Source organism: Rhinichthys klamathensis, unplaced genomic scaffold, assembly GCF_029890125.1.
Source record: "Rhinichthys klamathensis goyatoka isolate OS25496 unplaced genomic scaffold, OSU_Roscu_1.1 h1tg000073l_1, whole genome shotgun sequence".
Lineage (NCBI taxonomy): Eukaryota > Metazoa > Chordata > Actinopteri > Cypriniformes > Leuciscidae > Rhinichthys > Rhinichthys klamathensis.
The window spans coordinates 1,577,656-1,599,263 of NW_026606616.1; the positions used below are offsets into that span (position 1 = coordinate 1,577,656).

Consider the following 21,608-nt stretch of genomic DNA (forward strand, 5'->3'; position numbering starts at 1 on the left):
TGGGATAGATTTACTGCAATAGAAAATACAGTAGCCTACACAATAAAGTGCTAAATTAATTTCTTTTGGATTTCACCATGCTATGGTTGGCACAGATGGGCAGACTTCTGAACTCTTAAGGAAAAGTAAAATAAATATAATATGTCTTTGTGAAGCTTCAATGATTCGTGTTTGAATTGTTTTGACGCAGTTACAAATTTGGACAGTCCTGCAATTGAAGGCCCACAGAATTTACAGTAGGGCTGCACGATATTGGTAAAAAAATGACATTGCGATATTTGATTTTTCTGCGATATATATTGCGATATAAAAACAATTTCACCAGATGACTTGAATAGCTCTACTTGGAAAGAATGAATCATTCTAGAATGACTCTTGAGTTCAGTGTTGGACAGATCAGTTGTTATTTTAAACATTCATTAACCCTCTGGGGTCGACAATCACGCCGGCGTGATCTGCTCGCTTTTTTTCTTATCAGTGCAAAAGAGACTCAGAATACTCAGTTGATTTTGATCTTACATTTAAGTGTTATACATCATTAGATCCTGTTAAGTTTCGATTTTTTTTGTGGATACTCACAATAAAAACAAAGTGTTGTGCTTTTCACCAAATAAAGAAAAACAAACATGATGCGAGTTCTGCGTTCTCTCTGTCAGTGAAGTCCATTCTGAAACGCGTCCTAAGATTAACTGTAACTCCGCGATTACTTGTCACACAGGCACGAGAGATTTTTCTTTATGAAGCTTGAATTCTCTTCTTTTAAATGATGTAATTTATATAAAAAACAAATATTCTCAGTTTATGCAATCTGTATGAAAAGAGAGTGCTGTCAGTATTTTTTTCCCCAGCTCATTACACTTCATTACGCGTTAATCTGACACGCCCACGGAGGACGCGCGCTATTCAAACGCAAATGTTGAGGCAAGCCATGACAACGCCCACATCAGCCGTTCCACCGCGGCGGTAAAATGTGTGGTGTATTTGCTGCCTTTTACCGCTAAGAGGCGCTACAATCATAGACTCTGAAAAGTGTTCGTTTATTCCGGTTTATTCTCTCTATGCGTAATCTGCTGCCGCACCGCGGCTGATTCAGAGCAATTGAAAGCTGGTAGCAGATGAATTCAACAAGTGAAACGTAGTTAAAATAATTCATAATCACAATACTGAAATTAGGCTACTGAAATGTAATTGAATAAATAATGAAAACATTTCAACATAAAACAGTGCAATAAAAACATTTAGGCTACATGAATGAGGCTTTACAACTTTATCAGCGTACAGACGATAGCTCAGTGATCAACGCAACAACACGAGCTTCGAGGAGCTTCAATAGACCTGAGATCGAATCTCAATGTAGCATAGGCCTACATGTTGTTAACCGACGTTGGCCTACAGCGTTTATATTTCACCACCTTGATGCTTAAATAGGTAACTGTTTATAACTGTTTACTTATTTAAAGTCAAGAGTTTTGTTTAATTATCATTACAACATAAATTTGCTACATTCCTGTAGAACCGCAGCCGCAGCACAAACGACAAAAACTGATGAAGGAAGATTGTCAGCCGATTGCATCAGAAAATGAAAAAGAAGAAGCTCGTCTTTAGTCTGCTAAATTATTGTGTAATGTAAAAGAACACAAAAATTACTTATGTTTGAAACCAAGTTCGAACATTTCAAGGTTTAAATAAAGTGTCGGGACAGTTTTTTTAAATTTAAAACAGGGTTGCATCGGTTTAGAGTTTATTTCTTTTGCGATGCAAAATAAGAAACACTAGGCTAATCTTATTCTTGCGACATTTTAAATTTGTATTGCCAAAGTAATTACAGCTAAATTAAACAATTAAAACAGTACAAAACGAAAATTGTCCAAAGAAACATATTTAAATTAAAAACATGCGTTTTTCTTTGCCTCTCTCGCGCTGGATCTCTTTTTAACAAGTTTATTTAGTCTCCCTCGCTCTGATAATACTACTGTATATGTCGCTGCGTGTCAGCCATACAAATCACGAAAAAATTATTTAGCCTTTAATTGTTGCTTCAAAGACACAGCATGCCTTGTTGAATTCACCTTACAATAACTTCAATTGAAATTTTGTGTGAAAAAAAAACTTTAAATAGGCTACAATAAATAAACTACAATATTTATAATTTAATAAAATATGGGGCCTACATTTGGACACAGATTTATCCTTACAATAATTTTGCCTGCTCATCAGGCTGGCTATCCGACACTCTCCATATGAAAGAGGAACATTAACACCTTTGTCCAGCAACTGTCCCTCCAACCCCCCACAGGCTATCTGAGTCTGAGACTGACTTAACACAAAGAGAAGTCGCAATTCACACTTAAATCGCTATTCTAGACAGTGTTGATAATGAAGGAATTAAATGGAATTACATGTAGCCTAGTGATATTTCTGTCATAAAAGTTTATTACTAAATATTTCATTATTTCAATAATTGATGAAATAAAACTGGTTTGGGGCAGCTTTTTCCAAGCAAAACTAAATATAATCTGAAAAAACGCTTGTTAATTTGTTGTCATGAACAAAATGTTCAACTCAATATTAAAGTCTACAGGGATCTTTGGATCCTTACAACCAGGCATGCAATTTGTGAATTAAGTTTTTATTTTATTTTGTATTATTCAAATAAATATCGAAACACGGTGCTTCGTGGTAATGCTGCTAAATTAAATAACATTTATAGAACAATTATGAACTTAAATGAAACAATATCGCAACATTTCGACAAATACATTATTTGATCTGTTTTTACATTTTAATTCAGGGCGATTTAGCCTACATTTAATTAGAGCGAGATTTTCACCCTTGTCTTGTCATTTTCTCATTGGGAAGCGCTTACATTACATGTTTGAGTAGATCCTCTGTACCTCTAGTTTTCATATGGATTAGCCTATAATCAGATAACATTTATTAGCCTAAATATTTAGACATTTAAAGGCTTTAGACATAGCCGATTTCTTATCGTGACTGAGCTGAAGTGGTTTTCGGTTCATTTTTGTGACGCGCAGTTCCCGGAGATGGAGACGACAGATAGCCTATACTGTTTTTGTCGTTAGCCTAATATGAATACAAGTTTACAGTTTTGAACGATGTAAGCTACTCTACTCTTATCTGTATGACCAAAAAATTACGGAGTCGCCTACTAAGTTATTTTAGCTGTAATAATGAGAAAAATAAATTAATCTAAATGAACGCGCCGCCGCGTTTGTCGAACACTAACTCACCATGCCAGAATAAAACCCGAATTTAGAAAAATGCATAGGGCCACTCGGCGTGGTGTGCCAAAACACTTAATTATAAACTTCAATATTTCATTCAAAATAATCTCAACACGCTTTGTGAAATTTGAAAAGCCGTGCATGCATTAAGGCCACTGGAACTAATGAACAACTGAAACGCTGGTTTTGATTTTATTGTTTGTCGTTTAAACGTGCCTGTTGCATATCTCTATTTTAAAAATTTGATATTGGTGAAGTAGCCTATAGCATTGATTAGCTGTGGAGGGAGGGGTGTGGGGATTAAAATAATTCAGCAGAAGCAGGGATGTTTAGACCAGAAGGAAATCCCAATCCCCCCTGGCAAATCACACTTTACTTAAAACCATGTTTTTAAAAACTCTAGGTTGTAGGGAACAGACCTCTCTGCCATGCGCGCGCGCGGTTTGGAGCACAATATCTGTCTCGCATGCACGCTCGCTCTAGATAGATTACGGGATATTTTAACTAATTTGCGGTATAATAACTAGTCGATCACGAGTGGCTCAACAGGTAGATCTATAGATAAACTATATCCTTCAGGAATTTGACCGACCGGGTTGACACTTCAGCGTGAGAAATCGGGGGTGTGGCATGAGAGCCTGGAATAAAAAAAATAATATATATATAGCCTATATATATAGGCTATATATAATTTATTTTTTTACAGAACTGCTTTTGAAATTACGATTGGTAGCCTATTATTATACAGATGCAAAGTCGTTCTGTTGGATACTATTTTGTTTTTTTGTATTTTTACTTAGTGTAAAATGGAAATGCATGATAATTGTATTTTATAAATATAAGCAAAAAAAAAAAAACTGTATGGTGTAACAGAGTTTTAGAGCTAGACAAATCTCTCTGCAATAATAAATATAAAATTTACAGCAGACCATGTTTGTGCGGGATTTGAACCCGTGTCATCTTGATGATGAACCGTAAGTTCTACCGCTCAGCTATGAATTTTCTCACTGAGGAATACCCAAACGTCTGTTTCTGACATGAGCGAGAAAACGTTTTGTCTTTAGCCTGTGAGAGTGTAGGCCTACTTTAGCCTTTTAACGTTTTAAAAGATTATATCTTATCTGTATGACCAACAATTTGTTGTAGGCTTATTTGGAAATTACCATAACTTGTAGTATTTCATCCTTAGGCTACTGTTAATAGACATTAGCCCCACTTACGTTTTGCTAAATGTCCCTTTGCGCCACCTGGCGGTCATTTCGCGAACGACTTTGCAATGCGACTGGTTTATTTTTACCGCGGTGGATGGCTAAAAATGGTATGTGGATGGCTAAAAGGTGTGACTATAAATGTGCTTTTGGCTTTCATTTAAATTTTGATTGTTTGTATATATATATATATATATATATATATATGTGTGTGTGTGTGTGTGTAAACATTTATTTATTTATATACACTACCGTTCAAAAGTTTGGGGTCGGTACGATTTTAAATACTTTTAAAAGAATTCTCTTCTGCTAACCATGGCTGCGCTTATTTGATTAAAAATACAACAAAAATCAGTTATAGTATTAAATATTATTCCAGTGTAAATCAGCTGTTTTCTGTGTGAATATATAGTAAAGTGTAATTTATTCCTGTGATCAAAGCTGAATTTTCAGCATCACCAGTGTCAGTGTCTTCAGTGTCAAATGATCCTTCACAAATCAGTATAATATGAGGATTTGATGCTCAAGAAACGTTTATTATTATCAATGTTGAAACAGTTGTTGGTCTGTCAGTTGTACAGTTTTTTTTTTTGTTTTGTTTTTTAGGATTCTTTGATGAATAGGAAGTTCAAAAGACTTTTGTAACATTATAAATGTCTTTACTGTCACTTTCGATCAAATTAATTATTCCTTGATAAATAAAAGTATTGATTTCTTTCCTCCAAAAAATAAAAATAAAATTCTCACTGACCCCAAACTTTTGAACGGTAGTGTATATATATTGTCCTTGCATTCTTTCTTGTGTGACACCCCTGAATGAAAGGCTCATTAGTATGCAGACTGCTCAGGTGAGAACTGCCTAATTATTCATGAGGGGGTTGGGCCGTTCCGCCCATCCGCATATTGCCTTTGCAAACAAAAAAATGTTTTTCACAATTTAAAACAATCTATTGTTTTATGTGAATGATTAGGCAGAATGATTTTCAGATCAATTTGAAGCAAAAACTCTAGGCGATAACATCCACTAGTCAAAAGTCTTGTGGACAAATATTTAGTATGTTATTTGTGGCCTTATATTATAAACTTTATTTTTTTGTTTTTTCAATAACCACGCATAAACAATATTCTCTCAAAAATACAAACTTGTACATACATGTTGCTCACATATTATGGTAGCCCTGTGTGAGCTATATAGAGTGTAATTTCACCTGTGCCATTAATATGTTTATAAGCAACTGAAAAAAGCACAAATGTCAGAGCATGCTAAAACATCTCAAGGACCCTGAAAACACCTCAGACCCCAGAGGGTTAAAGTGAATCGGTTCAAAGGAGTCAGTTCGCGAATCGGACGTGTCATTAACGGACCACGGCACACGTTGTGTGATTATCCAGGCAGTTTAGGACATCGCACAAGATTTGTCTCAACACAGAAAACATTTCATCACCAGATAGATTTTTTGTTTTGTTTATTGAAAGAGTGGTTTATGCCATCTGAATGTGTGGAAAGCTTTTCAGAGAAGATGAGGCAACGTTATTTTAGCACAATTCACAACCAGTGGTAGTTCAGAAAAAAAAAAACTTCGGTCTTCCGACCTTTTACCATCGTGTATTCTCAAAGATATTCAGTCAACTCAATTCATTATTATGAGCGAGGGAGGGAGAGAGAGCGCGCGCGCGACTGGGGCTTTCACTCTCTCTGCTCGTTCTCTCAGTTAAACAAGCGCGAATCCGCGAAGCCAACTTGATGTGTTGAATGCTCAGAGCGCGTTATAAAACGTATTCTTAAAATACACATTTCTGTTTTAATAAATGCTCATAGTAAATCATAGCATATTGCCTAAAACATTAGGTAGGTACAAAAATAATCAAACGGTGATACATTTGCGACCCATTAAAAATTAGGGTCGCAATGGCATTTCAAAAGGTCGCATATGCGACCATTTTGGTCGCAGTGTAGTTCCCTGGCAGTGTCCATTCTCGGAGCATATAAGCCCTGCTTGCGTGAGGCGCGCCGCTGCTTTATTTAAATCTACCCTACTTTGTCAGTAATTTGTTTGTGAAAAAAATATTAGACTACCTTATTAAAAATATTGCTTAAGTTAACAGACCTGTGTGTTTTATATCACAAGTGCAGTGTCCATTCTCGGAGCATATAAGCTCTGCTCGCGTGAGGCGCGCGCATCCCGCTCGTGCTGTTCTGTAGTTTATTAAAAGTTTATTAATTCTGAACGTGTCTCGCCTGTCTATCTATATTGCACCAAATACGACACTGCACTCCCTTGTGAAGTCGTTTGGATGAACGGTTCTCGAAATAATCAAAATGGGAATGGACAGACAAACATATAGAGATTCCGAAGCTTCGAATATTTGATGTTCATTACTACCGACGCTTCGAAGCTCAAAAAATGGTATTCGGACCAGCCCTAAAGTATGCACAAAAAATAGATGCTTAACAGGATCGAATGATGTATAACACTTATATGTAAGATCAAAATCAACAGAGTATTTTGAGTCTCTTTTGCACTAAGAAAAAAGCGAGCTGGTATCGCCGGTGCGACCGCCAACCCCAGGGGGTTAATTCCTAAGGGAGTGATGGACTTTTGTCTTATTTTGTGCTGTATTATTTGGTTACTGTTATTTCTGTTTCAAAAGGCAGCAATAATTAACACTTTAAAATCTAAAGACTGTTCATGTGATTTTATTCATTATACTTACATAATTAGCGTGATAATCGTGAAACTATGATTATTCCTCAGACTATAATTGTACCAAAAAATGTATTTGCATCCCTACTTGGTCAGCAGCGTACCAAGTACCGAAATGAGCAAATTCATGATATCGAACATTTTGAAATTAAAATATATACAGATATTTTCCCAGTACCAATATACCGTGCAACTAGGGCTGTGCTCAAAATATCGATACAACGATACATCGTCATGAACTCCTGGCGATATGCGTAATTAACACTTTAAAATCTAAAGACTGTTCATGTGATTTTATTCATTATACTTACATAATTAGCGTGATAATCGTGAAACTATGATTATTCCTCAGACTATAATTGTACCAAAAAATGTATTTGCATCCCTACTTGGTCAGCAGCGTACCAAGTACCGAAATGAGCAAATTCATGATATCGAACATTTTGAAATTAAAATATATACAGATATTTTCCCAGTACCAATATACCGTGCAACTAGGGCTGTGCTCAAAATATCGATACAACGATACATCGTCATGAACTCCTGGCGATATGCGTATCGATACAGCAGCTGCTGTATCGATACAGTGCTTTTGAATGTAGCCAATTCAGGGCTCCAATTTCGGCGCGGGATTGCGGGTATTGCGCATAATTTTAACAATTCCCGCAGCTCTCCCACTTATAATGCGGGAAATTCCCGGAAACATTGATTCACTTTAGCATGTAGGTTCGGTTGTATTAGTAAATGAATCCACACAGATTATAAAATCAAATTAGTCATTTTAAAACTTTCTGTGAGACGCAATTTCACAAACAGCTTCTCTCGCTCTCGTCTCTCTAAACGGGCAAGCGTCACGCGCTGCAGCCGGTGAAACTACACGCTCGCGTTCAGGAGTCGGGACATGACGGAATATTCACTTGCATAATCGGGCCAGCGTTGCATCGTGACTAAAGTTTACCATTTGCACGTCTTTAAGTCTTACCAGTTTAAACATTCAAACGATTTTAAACTATTTGCGCGCTCTCTGAGAGTTGGTTTTCTCTGCGTGCATACATAGACTAGAGTAAAGCCGCCTCACATACAGCTCGCGAGATTATATCGCTTTAACAGACTAAAACACGCACAATTATGTCAAAAATTTCGTTCTTGGTAAGTATCCTCTAAACACTGTTGGTTATGTCTTAAATAAGCATAAAGGTTTTTAACAGAAACGGCAATTCCCTGGTTGTATGATGAAGTTAAGCGAGATATTCTGCTGTCACTCTTAACCCTGAGCATGTTGATCAATTGTTGTTTCTGCATAAAAAATTGAAAATGTAATCATTTAAAATGATTTCAACGTAGAATAAATTACTTTGTTTGATGCACATTCCAAGACTTAAGACCTGTTAAATACTAGGTGTTTAAAAGAGTTTGAGAAAAAAAAAAAGTTAAATTTAAGTTGTTACCGTTTTTGCTTTTATGGAATGTTTTAAGTTTTGTTTAGTCATTGAGCAGTGTAGACATGCTTCAGTGTTACTATAATTGTCATTTCAGTTTTTGAGGCAGACTTTAAAAGCAGAAGGAAGAGCCATTCTAAGCTTTTTTATTTATTTAACTCATTGTTTTTCAGTTATCACAACTGTTATAACACTGGTTATTCAATAAACAGATATTACTGTTACTAAACTCAGCTCAAAAGAAATTTCAATTCCAAATTGATCCATATCGTGATATGTATCGTATCGTGGCTTTAGTATCGTGATACGTATCGTATCGTGACATTGTTGATGATACACAGCCCTACGTGCAACCCCAATTCAGTATTTGTGCTTTCTGAGCACGTGCTATAGATGTGTTGCGATTGATTAGATTGAATACTCTTTTGTGTCTTGTGCTTGAATATTTAAATTAGTTGGCTTAAAACACATGCAAGTAATAAACTTTCATGAAGATGCAGCCCTGTCCTGAGCGGACAAGTGACGATTCTATTAACTGTCCCGATTGTTGTTCAAGCTGCCATTGGGCCGTCCTTATTGTCAATCCCTACTATAGTGTTTTGTCACTTGTGCAACCCTATTAAGCCATCCAAATGTTTAAGGTCTCATTTACAATAGTCATTTTGGAGAACCATGTGGATCAGTAAATTATAAGAGATTGTCTTTTTTTTTTGTGGGTAAACTATGCTTTTATAGAATATTACTTGGAAACTGTTTTCAGAAAATGTTCATTATTGCGTCACCTCTGATTTGTTGCTCACCTTCACAGGTATGGTTTCGTTTATTTCAGCGAGGACGTTGATATCCAGACTATCGTTGATGTAAGGAGGTCACTTTTACCTTTCTTCATGACTTTCTTCTCTCTTTTCTTTCTGGGTGTTGGTGTTATGAGGGCAGGGTGATATATTGTACATTTTAATTCTTTTACAGCAGCAGATCAGTTTTAAAGGGAAAAAACTCAAACTGGGACCTGCTATCATGAAAGAGCGAAATTCTCGTGAGTCCATGTGCTTCGCTTTCTATTTGTAAATGTAATCTTAATGACTGAAAATGTCATGGTTAAAACATTCTGGGATCTTTCTTATCCCAGGTTCAGTGTCGTCTCCAATAATTGGTCCATCACAGTGGGTCAGCCCCACCCCATATGTGTATTGTAGCTGCTGTCCCCCAGGCCTGGCCCCGCCCTCACCTGTCTTCAATGGAGGGAATCAATACATGCAGGTAACGCATCATGACACCCTGTCTATAAACATAATGGCCCTCATTTACGGAAAACTGAAAACAGAAAACTGATCGTAAAACTTGCCATTTATCAATATGGACGTGAGCGGTGGCTACAATCAAATCTCACGTAAGATTTCAGCCCGTGTACACAAGTTTTGGAGTTAGCATGAAGGTGCGAGCAGAATAGCAAATCTGGTGGAAAATTATTATGAGAGCATTTTGTTCAATTTAGATTATTTTCCTGACCAACAACCGACGCTTTTTAACTGATCATTATCTGTTAAATGACTAGATTAGAATGTCAAATTGAAATTAAATTAGAATGGGTGGGTGTCTGTGACCCATTAAAAATACAAATGTTTTACATGTGCAAATAGCAGAATAAATGACACTCCACGAACAAGTTCACAGAAAATGAGATCACACAAAATGAGACCGCCGAAAGCGCATTGTATTTGTTTTCTTAATTTTTATTAAGGCCCACTGATCGCGCAGGTGCCGCACGCACACAAACATCAGTTTGTACCGTTGCTAACTTTGCATTTTAGTTTGAACTCGCTGAAATGTTGGGAACCAAACATAAGTTACACTGCTCAAATTAAATGGTCCGCTGTACAATGTGCTGAGCGTGCCCACCGCCCCATCAAACACACATTTTGGATGAATTGCAAATTTTCAAGGATGATGTTTTAAGTACTAAGCCTGGTTTACATCATAAATAATGTTATACACCAATACACCAAATGTTAGATTGGGAATATGGAAATATGTGGATTTGTGCCAAATTAGATTTTCATTCTTGTTTTGTTCTGAATAGCCTACCGATAAATTTAAAGGATTTGTTGTGGAATGAGGGGAACTAAAATTGCCTAGGCTATATGTTTATAATGTTTGTAAATAGTTTTATTTACCGGTATTTAATATTCGTATGAATTAATTTAATTGTTTGCATTTACTAGGTTAACAGGTGTTTTTGGTGTAAGATGAATCTCTCTTTCATGAGATTACTTGAATTACGGTGGTTTTGAGCCGTCACATTTATCAACGTACGATCCTTTGAATGATGGGATTGGCAGCATACAAATGTTTCATGAATCACACGTGAACCCTGTCGTAAGACATCAGATGGATGAATGAGGCCTAATGTGGAAGGAGTTAAAACCTGTTCACAACAGGGAAGAGAACTGATAACACTTTTTTTTCTTTCTTTTTTTTAACATTAGAAAGAATAGAACTTAGTCAGGGTAGCTTCGTTTAATATTTAAAAGGAATGTTCCCTGTGAGGGATAGAATACAATAGATTGTAGAGCCTGACCAATTTCTGCCAATTTTATCGGCCGATATGAGCATGTCGCAGATATATCTGCATCAGCGTATATGACCTTTTTTTTTCTTTTTAACAGAACATATAATGCAGATAAAATGCTTGTAAATTGTGTAATTGCGTAGTTTGTCCAGCAGAGCGCGCTCCATTGTTTGCTACTGTCGTGACACCAGCCAACCCTTTCACTTCAGTAAGTAGGTCTCTTGTTCAGGCAGCAGCAGACAAGGGGTGTCTTCACAATAGTTGGTGAGATGCAATGCTATAAAGTAAATAAACAATGTCCCAGCCTTTTACTCTCACAATGAGCTGCTTATACTCGTTTGCTACATTAGCTAGCTAGCCATGTTTCATACCTTGTCAGCGGCGTGGAAACTAATGTGTGCTAGGGCTGTCAAAATTGCTCAAAAATGACGTTCGAATATTCCCTCTAAAAAAAAAACCATATATTCGAATATACTGGATGCGACGTGAGCGACAAATTTTCGACAGTAAACTGATGCCTCGTTCTATTTATGACGTACTGACATGAAGGACAAATGCTTTGCAGCGGGTGCTTTGTCACGTCCAGTGTAGGCAGCTTTTAGCTGTTGTGACGCGAGCGACAAAGGTCGCGTCCGGTGTAGACACTGTGTTACCCCATTCTACCTATAAAGCTAATGTGCAGTTAGTTTATTCATTATTATTATTTATTAATTTTAAATGTTTACATTTGGAAAAGCTGTGCTTCCTGCATGAGCCTGCCCCAGTTGGATTGGCAGTAGCTTGCTTGCCCTACAATTACCTTGTTTGTTTTCTTAATGCAAGTTATATATTTTACATTTATATTTTACAGTTACTTATGAGACGTGCTCCAGTTCACGTCCAATGCAATATCGCGCCGGCGCCTCCTTGTCCTGTTTATATTGTCTGCTATATTTGCTTCTCATTTATTAAATCTAGGCAATTGCTTGATGAAACATCGATTAAAATTAAGATACAATTTATACAAAACGAAATTCACTTTAAAGAAAAACTTTATACAAAACTTAATGAAATGGTCAAAATCATGTCTGACCCACTTCATATGTCTCCCGATATATTGTGCATCTAATGATCCTATCTTACTCATGCTCAAGGCTGTATCCACCATTGAGGTCCCCGAGGTCAGGACCTTGGTAATTTTTTGAAGTGGATATAATGATGGTTGTGAAATAATTGCCTAATGTTAACTCTACTTTGGTGCTGCAATGATATTGCATATCGCCACGATAACCAACTTCATCTGAGCTGCTTTTTGCGCTCCCGTTCGTTATTAGGGATGCATCGAAATGAAAATTCTTGGCCAAATCCGAAAAAGAGGAAACCAAGGCCGAAAACCGAAACACCGAAAGAAATTATGCCAATTATTAGTACCATTGCATTTGGCTATGACTGTGTACAAAATGTACTAAAATCTAGGCATTGCAATTGCATAAATTAATATAAAATTTTCAAAGAATAAATCAATTACAAATTATGCAAATATTTATTTAGCAAAATGCACAGTATAAAATAAAATTCAAACTTAAATGATTAACTTGACCCCACTCATGTGTACATTAAATAATAATCTACTGGCCTGCAGAAAGGTTTTAAAATTAAATGTGCTCTCATAAAAAAAAAGGCGAGCACAAACTTCTCATCACACCAGCACCCACTTTGCACGTCTAAATTAGTTGCTTACATTTTAAAAAATGAGCATACAATAGCATAAAAAGCCTTTTTAATGAACAAAGGTCCATGTTTAATACAAATGTACACGAAACTTAATGAAATATGTTTAGTGAAATTAGAAAATATTTAAGAGCGTTAATTTAGTTGTATACATGCATACATGCATGCATACATACATACATACATGTGACATTACAAAAAAATATGTATATGGAACAAGTAGTAATCTCAGGGTTTACTGGGTTTTACGTGATTATTTTTGTAATCTATAAAATAAACAGTCACGTGTTTATCTTTCTTCTCGCCGATTCCTGATGGTTGGAGGACAGTTACTTTAGTCCCCTGTCGTTTCAAAGAATAGTACAACGGCGAGCGCGTCAAGTATAAACGCCTCGACCGTTTGGGCTAGAGAGGTGCGCGCGCTATCTGTGGAGACTCGCGCTGCGGAGGCAGGCGAAAGTATAAACAAGGCTTCTGTCTCCTCGCAGGTTCAGATATAACGAAATACGTCCACACCGCAGACATGTTGCTTTAGACAAGCACGTGCAGGTCGCGGTTTCTGTTTGTGTCATCACAACATTTCTGCCGTATTGTTTCGATAAGTTATTCGGCCGAATATTCGGTGCATCCCTATTCGTTATTTTAAATGTAGATGCGTGAAAGTAGGGGTGTGACGGTTATTATATAACCGTGAGACCGACGGTTTATAGTTGAACACCGTCATTAGTACTCTATAACCGCCAAAACCGTGCTATTAAAATATTTTTTACAAACATTTTTTATCATAGAGAATGTTTAAATACTAATATCATCTTACGAGGGAAACGGAGGCTGCTACTGCTGGAGATGATTCGGGAGAGGTCTGTGCACCTTTACCGATCAGAGCGCGCGCTGACACGGAGTAAAGCCTTGTTTATACTCGACGACGCGCCCGCACGATCGCGAAGGTGCGCGCGGCAAAAATGACGCGTTCGGTGCGCACGACCGGCAAGACCCCATTTGGCTTGGCTGTGTGGACGGCTTTTTTTGTAACAGCGCGCGCGGCGCCGCGTCCGAGGGTGACCGACTTCAAGCCGAATCTGCCCGAGCATGAACGTCTCACCGCACCGGCACGCAGTTTGCGCGTCTAAATTGCAAAATTAATTCCAAAGTTTTTTCGTTAAGGTTTTGTTTACTGTGTGCGATTTATTTAAAACAAAGCACGTTTGTTTGCAACGTTTGCAAACGTTTGTTTAAGGATTTGTTTACTGTGTGATACATTTAATGGAAAGCACATTCACTTCTATTTGTCTTGCTGTTCATGTTAAATAAACGCCAGTAGCTAATCAGTGTCTACTTGTCCTATAACAAACGAACAGTTATTCACCCCCCCCCCCCCCCCCCCCGACGACGGTTATGTTACGAACCGTCACATTTGATTCACGTCATAACCGTCATCACCAATTCTGAAACCGGCACACCCCTACGTGAAAGGTGCGCCCAAATAGAGGCGCCGTCGCAACACTCGCTTGTTTTCCCAGGCATGGTGAAAAAAAAATCTAATCGAAGTAGGCTTTAGGGCTTTGTTCACAGAAGGTCCGAGCCGAGTGCGAATTTTAGTGCGACGCTTCACGACACTTTCAGTTAACGGTCATATAGTGCGAGTCTGGCCTTCGAGATGTAAGTAGCTAAACCAAACAACTGTTTACGATAAAAGTATTAAACGAGTAAAAGAAACAATCAGTTTGCAAAGACGGTATCAATCAAAACTCAGCTTTGGGAAGAGAAGATATACAAGTAAAGATTAGGAGACTGCGAGAAGAAAGAGAGAATGTGATGGAGATGAGAGAGGAAGAGCAGGTATTCATACTTTGCAGTCACGTGACTACCATGGATACCTGGCGGGCAACAAACGGGTATTTTCAACATAGAGTCCTGTAGTTCCAGGTCTTATGGGTCTTTTAGTAGCTATCAAGTCTGTTAGCGAGCTAGCTGCATAACTATGGACTAGAAATAGAATTAACTCCAAGGTAGCTAAATTGTGTAAAGCAGACAAGGTTTTTTTAAGATAATCGAGCAGTAATAATTCCACCGTAAATAATCTAGCTCTACTGTTGGGTCATCTCTGGTTCTCATTGAAAACCATAGATATCACAAACCTCAAAGCACCAACTTTTGTATAGTAAAACTGGCGACGTCCTGCAAGATCCTTGATTAGTTTACTGGGTTTCGTTGCTGGAGAACGACGTTCTTGCCCGCCAGCCAGTACTTGTGACATCACGTGCAAAGTATGAATTGCATACTGTGCCCATGATATTAACATTATTACAATCAGGGTTCTAAATTAACACCCGCCAAATGCGGGTTAAAATTCATTTTGCCGGGTCTTAATAAACTTACTAGACAGTTTGGCCGGGGATGCATGAGGCATTACATGCAGGATACATAAGGCTCTGTTCTCGGTCATTTATCCCCTGGCAGTACTTCCTACATTTCCCATGAACACTGTGCCGTAAGGCTACGTGATGACGTTTCATACGCCCATTGGCTGCGCGCAGTTTGCAGTGAAACCAGCGTGAGAAACCATGGAAACAAACGGAGCGTCCACCAGAAAACACAAGGAAGAAGAACGACGAACTCCAGAGCAGGGAGCATGGACTGAAAGACGAGGGAGTTAGCCAGTAAAGTAAAAAGTTAAGATTAAACTAAATGCGGCGGTGGTTGGGACAGACTTCTGGGGGCAAGAAGAGGAACGAGGCAGGGGATGTGGATATCGACAGAGAAATGAAGAAAAGAAAATGTAATGCCAAATGGCTGACGGGTCGTGAATGGCTTGTTTAATCACGAAAATGTCGTCATGTTTTGTCAGGATTGCCGCATGTACGCGAAAGAAGAAAACTAAAAAGATAGAGTAGGGATGGACATTTTTCAAAAAATATTATATTCGCGTTCATAAAAATCAAATATTCGTTTATTTAAATGTCGTTTAACGAGAAATACGTTGTTGTTTTTTAAGTTGAAGTCATTATTTCTGAAAAAGCTTACATTAGGCAATATACACCAGCTTACTAAATATCTTAAGGTTTTCTTTTAGTTGAAAACATTAAACAATATGTGTAAACAAAAAATATCAAGAACAAAAGCATTTAAGCTCAAGCAGCGCAAATGGAAAAAAACGCTGATAAAGCAGACTGCGCAGTTATCATACAGAACGTCGTACATGCACTCGAGTCAGCATTATCGTGTTTATATTGTTTCACGTTCATGTTGAGAAACAATATCCACATGCTCGAGTGAGAAAACGCGCTACGCTGACAGACGTTGCAGAGACAGTGTGCAAAGTGAAGTTACTAACAGCACTTTGCATTTTCTGTTCTTAAACCGGTCTCAATCATTTTGCTACCAGAAGATATCATCTCGGATCACGATTCCCTCGGGGTAAAGCTGCTTCCTCAGTCGACTGCTGTTTCTTTGGATTTCATGTGATTTCTCATTGTGGTGGTGATATTATGATAACTCAGTTTAATTAATAATTGATTAAAAGTAGTTCCATTTTGTAATATCATTTCCATTTTGTAATTCCAAACTTCGAGGCAGATGAAGACATTATTGGCGCTTTTCCACTGCTGGTACGTCTCAGTACGGTTCGGCTCGGCGCGACACGGTTCGGCTCGCTTCGCTTTTCCACTGCTGGTACGGCTCGGCACGGCTCGGCTCGCTTTAGCTCGGTTTGCTTTTCCACTGCAGTTAGTACCGCTTCAAAGTGGGTGGGATTATAGTCGGACCGTTATAGTTTATCCGCTCCTCGGCAACCAACGAGACGAACGTCTGCACTTCGTCCACTGACCACGATTCAGCCATTTCTTTTTTATGGAAGTTTTCTTTCTTTCTTTTTTCTTCAAGCAAGTCAAGCAAGTAGTTTTAAAACAGGTGCTACAGCGGTGGCTGTTGTCTACTGGCTATTTAAATCGAGTGGGTTTAGTGTCTCGTGTCGCAAATACAATGACGCTGATAGTGACAATTCTGTCTCTCTGACCAATCAGTGATCTGTAGTGTTTTCACGTCACATTTAGTATCGGTACGGTACGCTTGGAACCTCAACAGAGCAGGTACCATTTAAAGCGAGCCGTACCGTACCGTACCATGCAGTGGAAATGCGCCATAAGTGAGCCGTACCGAACCGAGCCGTACTGTACCATGCAGTGGAAAAGCGCCAAAGCGTGCCGTACCGAACCGAACCGTACCGTTCCATGCAGTGGAAAAGCGCCAAAGCGTGCCGTACCGAACCGTACCGTTCCATGCAGTGGAAAAGCGCCATATGTGATCAAATACAATCCACTTGTTAAACGCTCAACAGCGCCACCCAGTGCATTTAATTATTACTGCAAAAACAAAGAAAAAAAGTGAAGTTCAAATAGTATTTTATTTTTCTAATAATAATAATACAGATCAAATATTTGAATATTCGTGCACATCCCTAATAGATAGATAGATAGATGGATCCCAAACTTGAAATGAAATGTTTGCCCTTTCTGTGTATATTTTGTTGTATGTATTGTACTATTATATGCGTTTTTCATGGCAACAATGTTAATAAAATGATCAAATGCATTCACTCATTTCTCTTATTTTCACCGGAAAAAAATTTGGTAGTGGAAATTCTGATTGGCTGGTAATCCAAAAAGTTCATTTAGAACCCTGATTACAATGTATTACTATTTAACACGTATAAATGTTCTTTAAGCATATATTTTCCACTGTAATTAGCAATTTAACAACACAAGCACCTATTAATTATAATGCCATAATGTCACGGTTCGGTGCACGAATTTACACGGAGAATACACGGAATAAAAATAAATAATAATTAATAATAATTTGTTACATTTATATAGCGCTTTTTCTGGGACCTCAAAGCGCTTCACATATGGAAGGGGGGAATCTCCTCAACCACCACCAATGTGCAGCATCCACCTGGATGATGCGACGGCAGCCATATTGCGCCAGAACGCCCACCACACACCAGCTTACTGGTGGAGAGGAGACAGAGTGATGAAGCCAATTAGTATATAGGGATGATTAGGAGGCCATGATGGACAGAGGCCAAGGGGCAAATTTGGCCAGGATGCCGGGGTTACACCCCTACTCTTTCGAAAGACATCCTGGGATTTTTTGTGACCACAGAGAGTCAGGACCTCGGTTTAACGTCTCATCCGAAGGACCTAAATAAAACTTGCGTGCAAATTAATTAATGTAATGCGGAACTACTGTTAGAAACGCGGGTTCTTTAGGGACACATAATCTGTACCCCCGGCTTTGCTCTGAACGCGCGTTCACTTCAAACGTTGGCTTTATACGCGCGTCCTATTCGCTTTGGACTAGCGTCGAACTAGACGCGAATTTGACGCTCTATTCGCGTTTGGTGTGACCGCATAATGAAGTTGCAGGCTGCGATGTCAAGGTGTGTGTGAGAGAGGCGCGATCGAACTGTGGAAACATAAAAAACATACTCCGTCATTTTTTTCATACAGATCATTAAACCTGCAAAGGGATTACTTATATTTGTGTACACTCGCAATAAAACACAACATTGTGCTTTTGTCACACTGTAAACTCTTGTCAAACTGTAACCTACAACTGTCACTCAACCAAAAATCACACACTGTTTTAAAAGCAAAACATATTTATCCAACTCCATTTCAAAACAGTCTGTGGGTCCCATCTTTTGGACATTCATCATATCGCATTGGTTTTCATTTCTTGTCCTCGGAGCACTAATCTTACACACTCTACATTGATTAAAAAAGAAAATCGAATGTGTTTTTAATGGTAGTATTTAGGGGTGTGCAAAAAAATCGATTCACATTTGAATCGCGATTCAATCTTTACCGATTCAGAATCGATTCATAGAATTCCAAAAATCGATTCTTTTTTTTTTTTTTTTATGGCGTGCACGGGCGGAGTGGCAATCGGGTGAGTCGGGACTTTTACCGGTGGTTCGGTAGTGTTTCGAGGCTGCGAGGGCCGGTCTGATAAATAGTTACATTGCAAGTTCTTGCCCGCTGGTCAAACTGTGCAGCCTCTCTGCTCAACCCGTAAATAAATGCATCGATCCGCAGATTATGTTTGAGTTCTTAATGGTCTGTAGATCTTTTGCCAAGCGTGTCAGAGGTTACGGGTTCTAAACCGCACTCGTATAGTTTTTTCTCTCTCTCATCAAAACCGAATATGTTCATCACGTTTGTGTGCATTTTATTTTGAGATTTCACCGGAATCACAACGGCGATATGAAGCGCGCGTCCGAGTGAAGACTGCGCGAGCCACAGAGAACACTGTATCCATGACACTGATAGCAGCGGCAATGAGCACTGTCAGCGCTCAGCTTGATTTCAAAAACAACAGATCTCTTATTTAATAGCGAACTAAATGAATGCTCTGCTAGTTAACTGGAGATACCCGCAAATTACGCCTATGAACGACTTCACTGGATCTAAACAAATCAATCTAACCATAGATGTTACCAGTAGTGGTGGCTTTTTAAAATCTATTTAAAATTATTTCGCAAGGGTTCTATGACATTAGTATATTTTTAGGAAGTTCAATGTGCCCAGTCGAGTTCACATTTCAACAGTCAGCCTGGTAGCTGAAGTAGTCCTTAAACCACATTTAGGATAATTGTTTGTTTGATCTGACTACAGCACTTTAAAGCTAAATGTAAAAGCTGTTTATTTAAGTTTTATTTTAAACTTGAATTAAATGTATTTGAAAGCTGGCCAAAGCTTGGCACTTTGCACTTTTTAGTTGCAAAAGTTTTTATTTTTGTATGAAGACAAAGTAATATCAAACTACATTTAATTTGTTTTTGTTTTCTTTTAAATTGTGTCTACTGCAATCAATCACATAGGAAAAAGTAAACTACATTTATATACTGCGAATCGTTTTTTGAATCGAGAATCGTTTTGGAATCGAAAATCGATTTTGAATCGAATCTTGAGACAAAAAATCGGTATCGAATCGTGACATTTTCTGAATCGTGCACCACTAGTAGTATTATTTTATACAGAAATGAATTATTTATAATTCAGATGAGAATAATGTTACATTGTTAATTAATAATGTTAATTAAAATTAAGGAAAACAAATATATTGATCTGAAATATAGCAAATTAATTTTAAATTCATTCAGGTACAATTACCAAACATAATCGCAAGGTCTTTTTGTCTTTTTATTAATTTAATTAATAAACTAATTATATAAAACTATTGTCAGTGCACTACAAATAAACTGGTTCTATGCCTTTATTAATACAACTTATTTAAAAAATACAATGCCTTCTGCATTTTTGTTTTGCTTTTCCCTCCATTGTACCGAAATCGTACCGAACCGTGATGTATGAACCGAACCGTGACTTCTGTGTACCGTTCCACCCCTAGCCATAATAGTAGTATTGTATAAATATTAATATTTGTATATGGTCCTCGAATGTTATATTTCACCAGTATCAGCATTGGGAGTGTTTGCGCAACTTGCATCAAGCCAGTAGGTGGCGACAAGTGACTGTCTTCATGAGTGAACAATTGAACCATTAAATGAACAGATTAGTCCAAAAACAAGTTGCTGAAACCAATCTGTGATGCTCACAGAAATTGCTCATTTGCCTCTGGACACAGAAGTATAGCATTGGCATTTGATTGAAATGTAACATCTATGCAAAATAATCCTTGAATCATTTCACATTTAAGGTCATTCCCGTTTCGAATATGTGATTGTGTTTTGTCAACAGTAAGCATAGACATTCTGCATTTTGTAGTGTGGATCCTTCATTGCAGGATTTAAAGACCCACTCCGATGAAAATAATGTTTTTCTAGGTGTTAACATGTTCTTGAGGCATTTTTCTGATGTTAGAGGACATATCTTGAGAAAAATAAGCTCAAAGTTGTATTTCTGAGTATTTCTACATTCAAATGGCTGTGAATCAGTAGCAGACGCTAAAATGCCGGCTAAAATAGACTGGAGTTGTGACGTAGTAACTCCACTGGGCGTCTCCACACGCGACGTCTTGGAGTGAAATAATGATCGGTGATCTGTGATAACTTTGATTAACTTCGGATAATAATAATTAACGTGTATATAATACTGTTGCCCCACCGGTATTGGGGGTGTAAGCTAGCGGGAGAGACAGAGCTCTCAGCAACGGGCAGGGGGAGGGTCGTCTCCGTGCCAACGGCTCCGCCCACAACGCAGAGGCGAATTGCTAATGAGCTACTGCCGCTCTGCTGAAGCGAAGTCCCAGAAAACGGCACAGGTTTTGAAATTTTGGCTAAAAATTAGTGCTGGGCAAGTTAACGCGTTATCGCGTTAACGCATTTATTAATTAATGCCGACAATTTTTCTATCGCGCGTTAACGCCGTTTTTTATTATTATTATTATTTTGAAAGTCCGTTGCTCACTGGCTCTGAATACACATAGGCCTACAGTCAAACCATGATCACAGGAGGTGTGGGATGTTGGTCAGCCAGCAAATAACCCACCCAAACAAGCAGTGGAGAGGCTTTGGCAGGTTCTCTCAGGTGAACAGAAAGGGAGACAGCGCTCCGTGAGTGAATGACAGGCGCTCTATGGATAGTAACCATGGCAACGGCTTCTGTGCGCTACGCAGCTGTAGCCTTTTTAACTTAAATTAAAATTATACATAACTTTACCTGATAGGCCTGCGTTTAGTTTAGTTTATGCTCTGCCATGTGAATGCC

At 38.2% G+C, this 21,608-nt stretch overlaps 1 protein-coding gene across 3 annotated transcripts in view; it reads left to right on the forward strand.

The window, feature by feature from the left end:
* The window catches only part of dazl (deleted in azoospermia-like), an 82,290-nt gene that overhangs the window by 56,077 nt on the left and 4,605 nt on the right, over positions 1 to 21,608 (forward strand). For all 3 annotated transcript variants that reach the window (XM_056250735.1, XM_056250734.1, XM_056250733.1), the window contains exons 4-6: positions 9,406 to 9,457; positions 9,567 to 9,633; positions 9,727 to 9,857. In XM_056250735.1, coding sequence (XP_056106710.1) covers positions 9,406 to 9,457; positions 9,567 to 9,633; positions 9,727 to 9,857 — 250 coding nt within the window. The remainder of the gene's footprint in view (positions 1 to 9,405; positions 9,458 to 9,566; positions 9,634 to 9,726; positions 9,858 to 21,608) is intronic.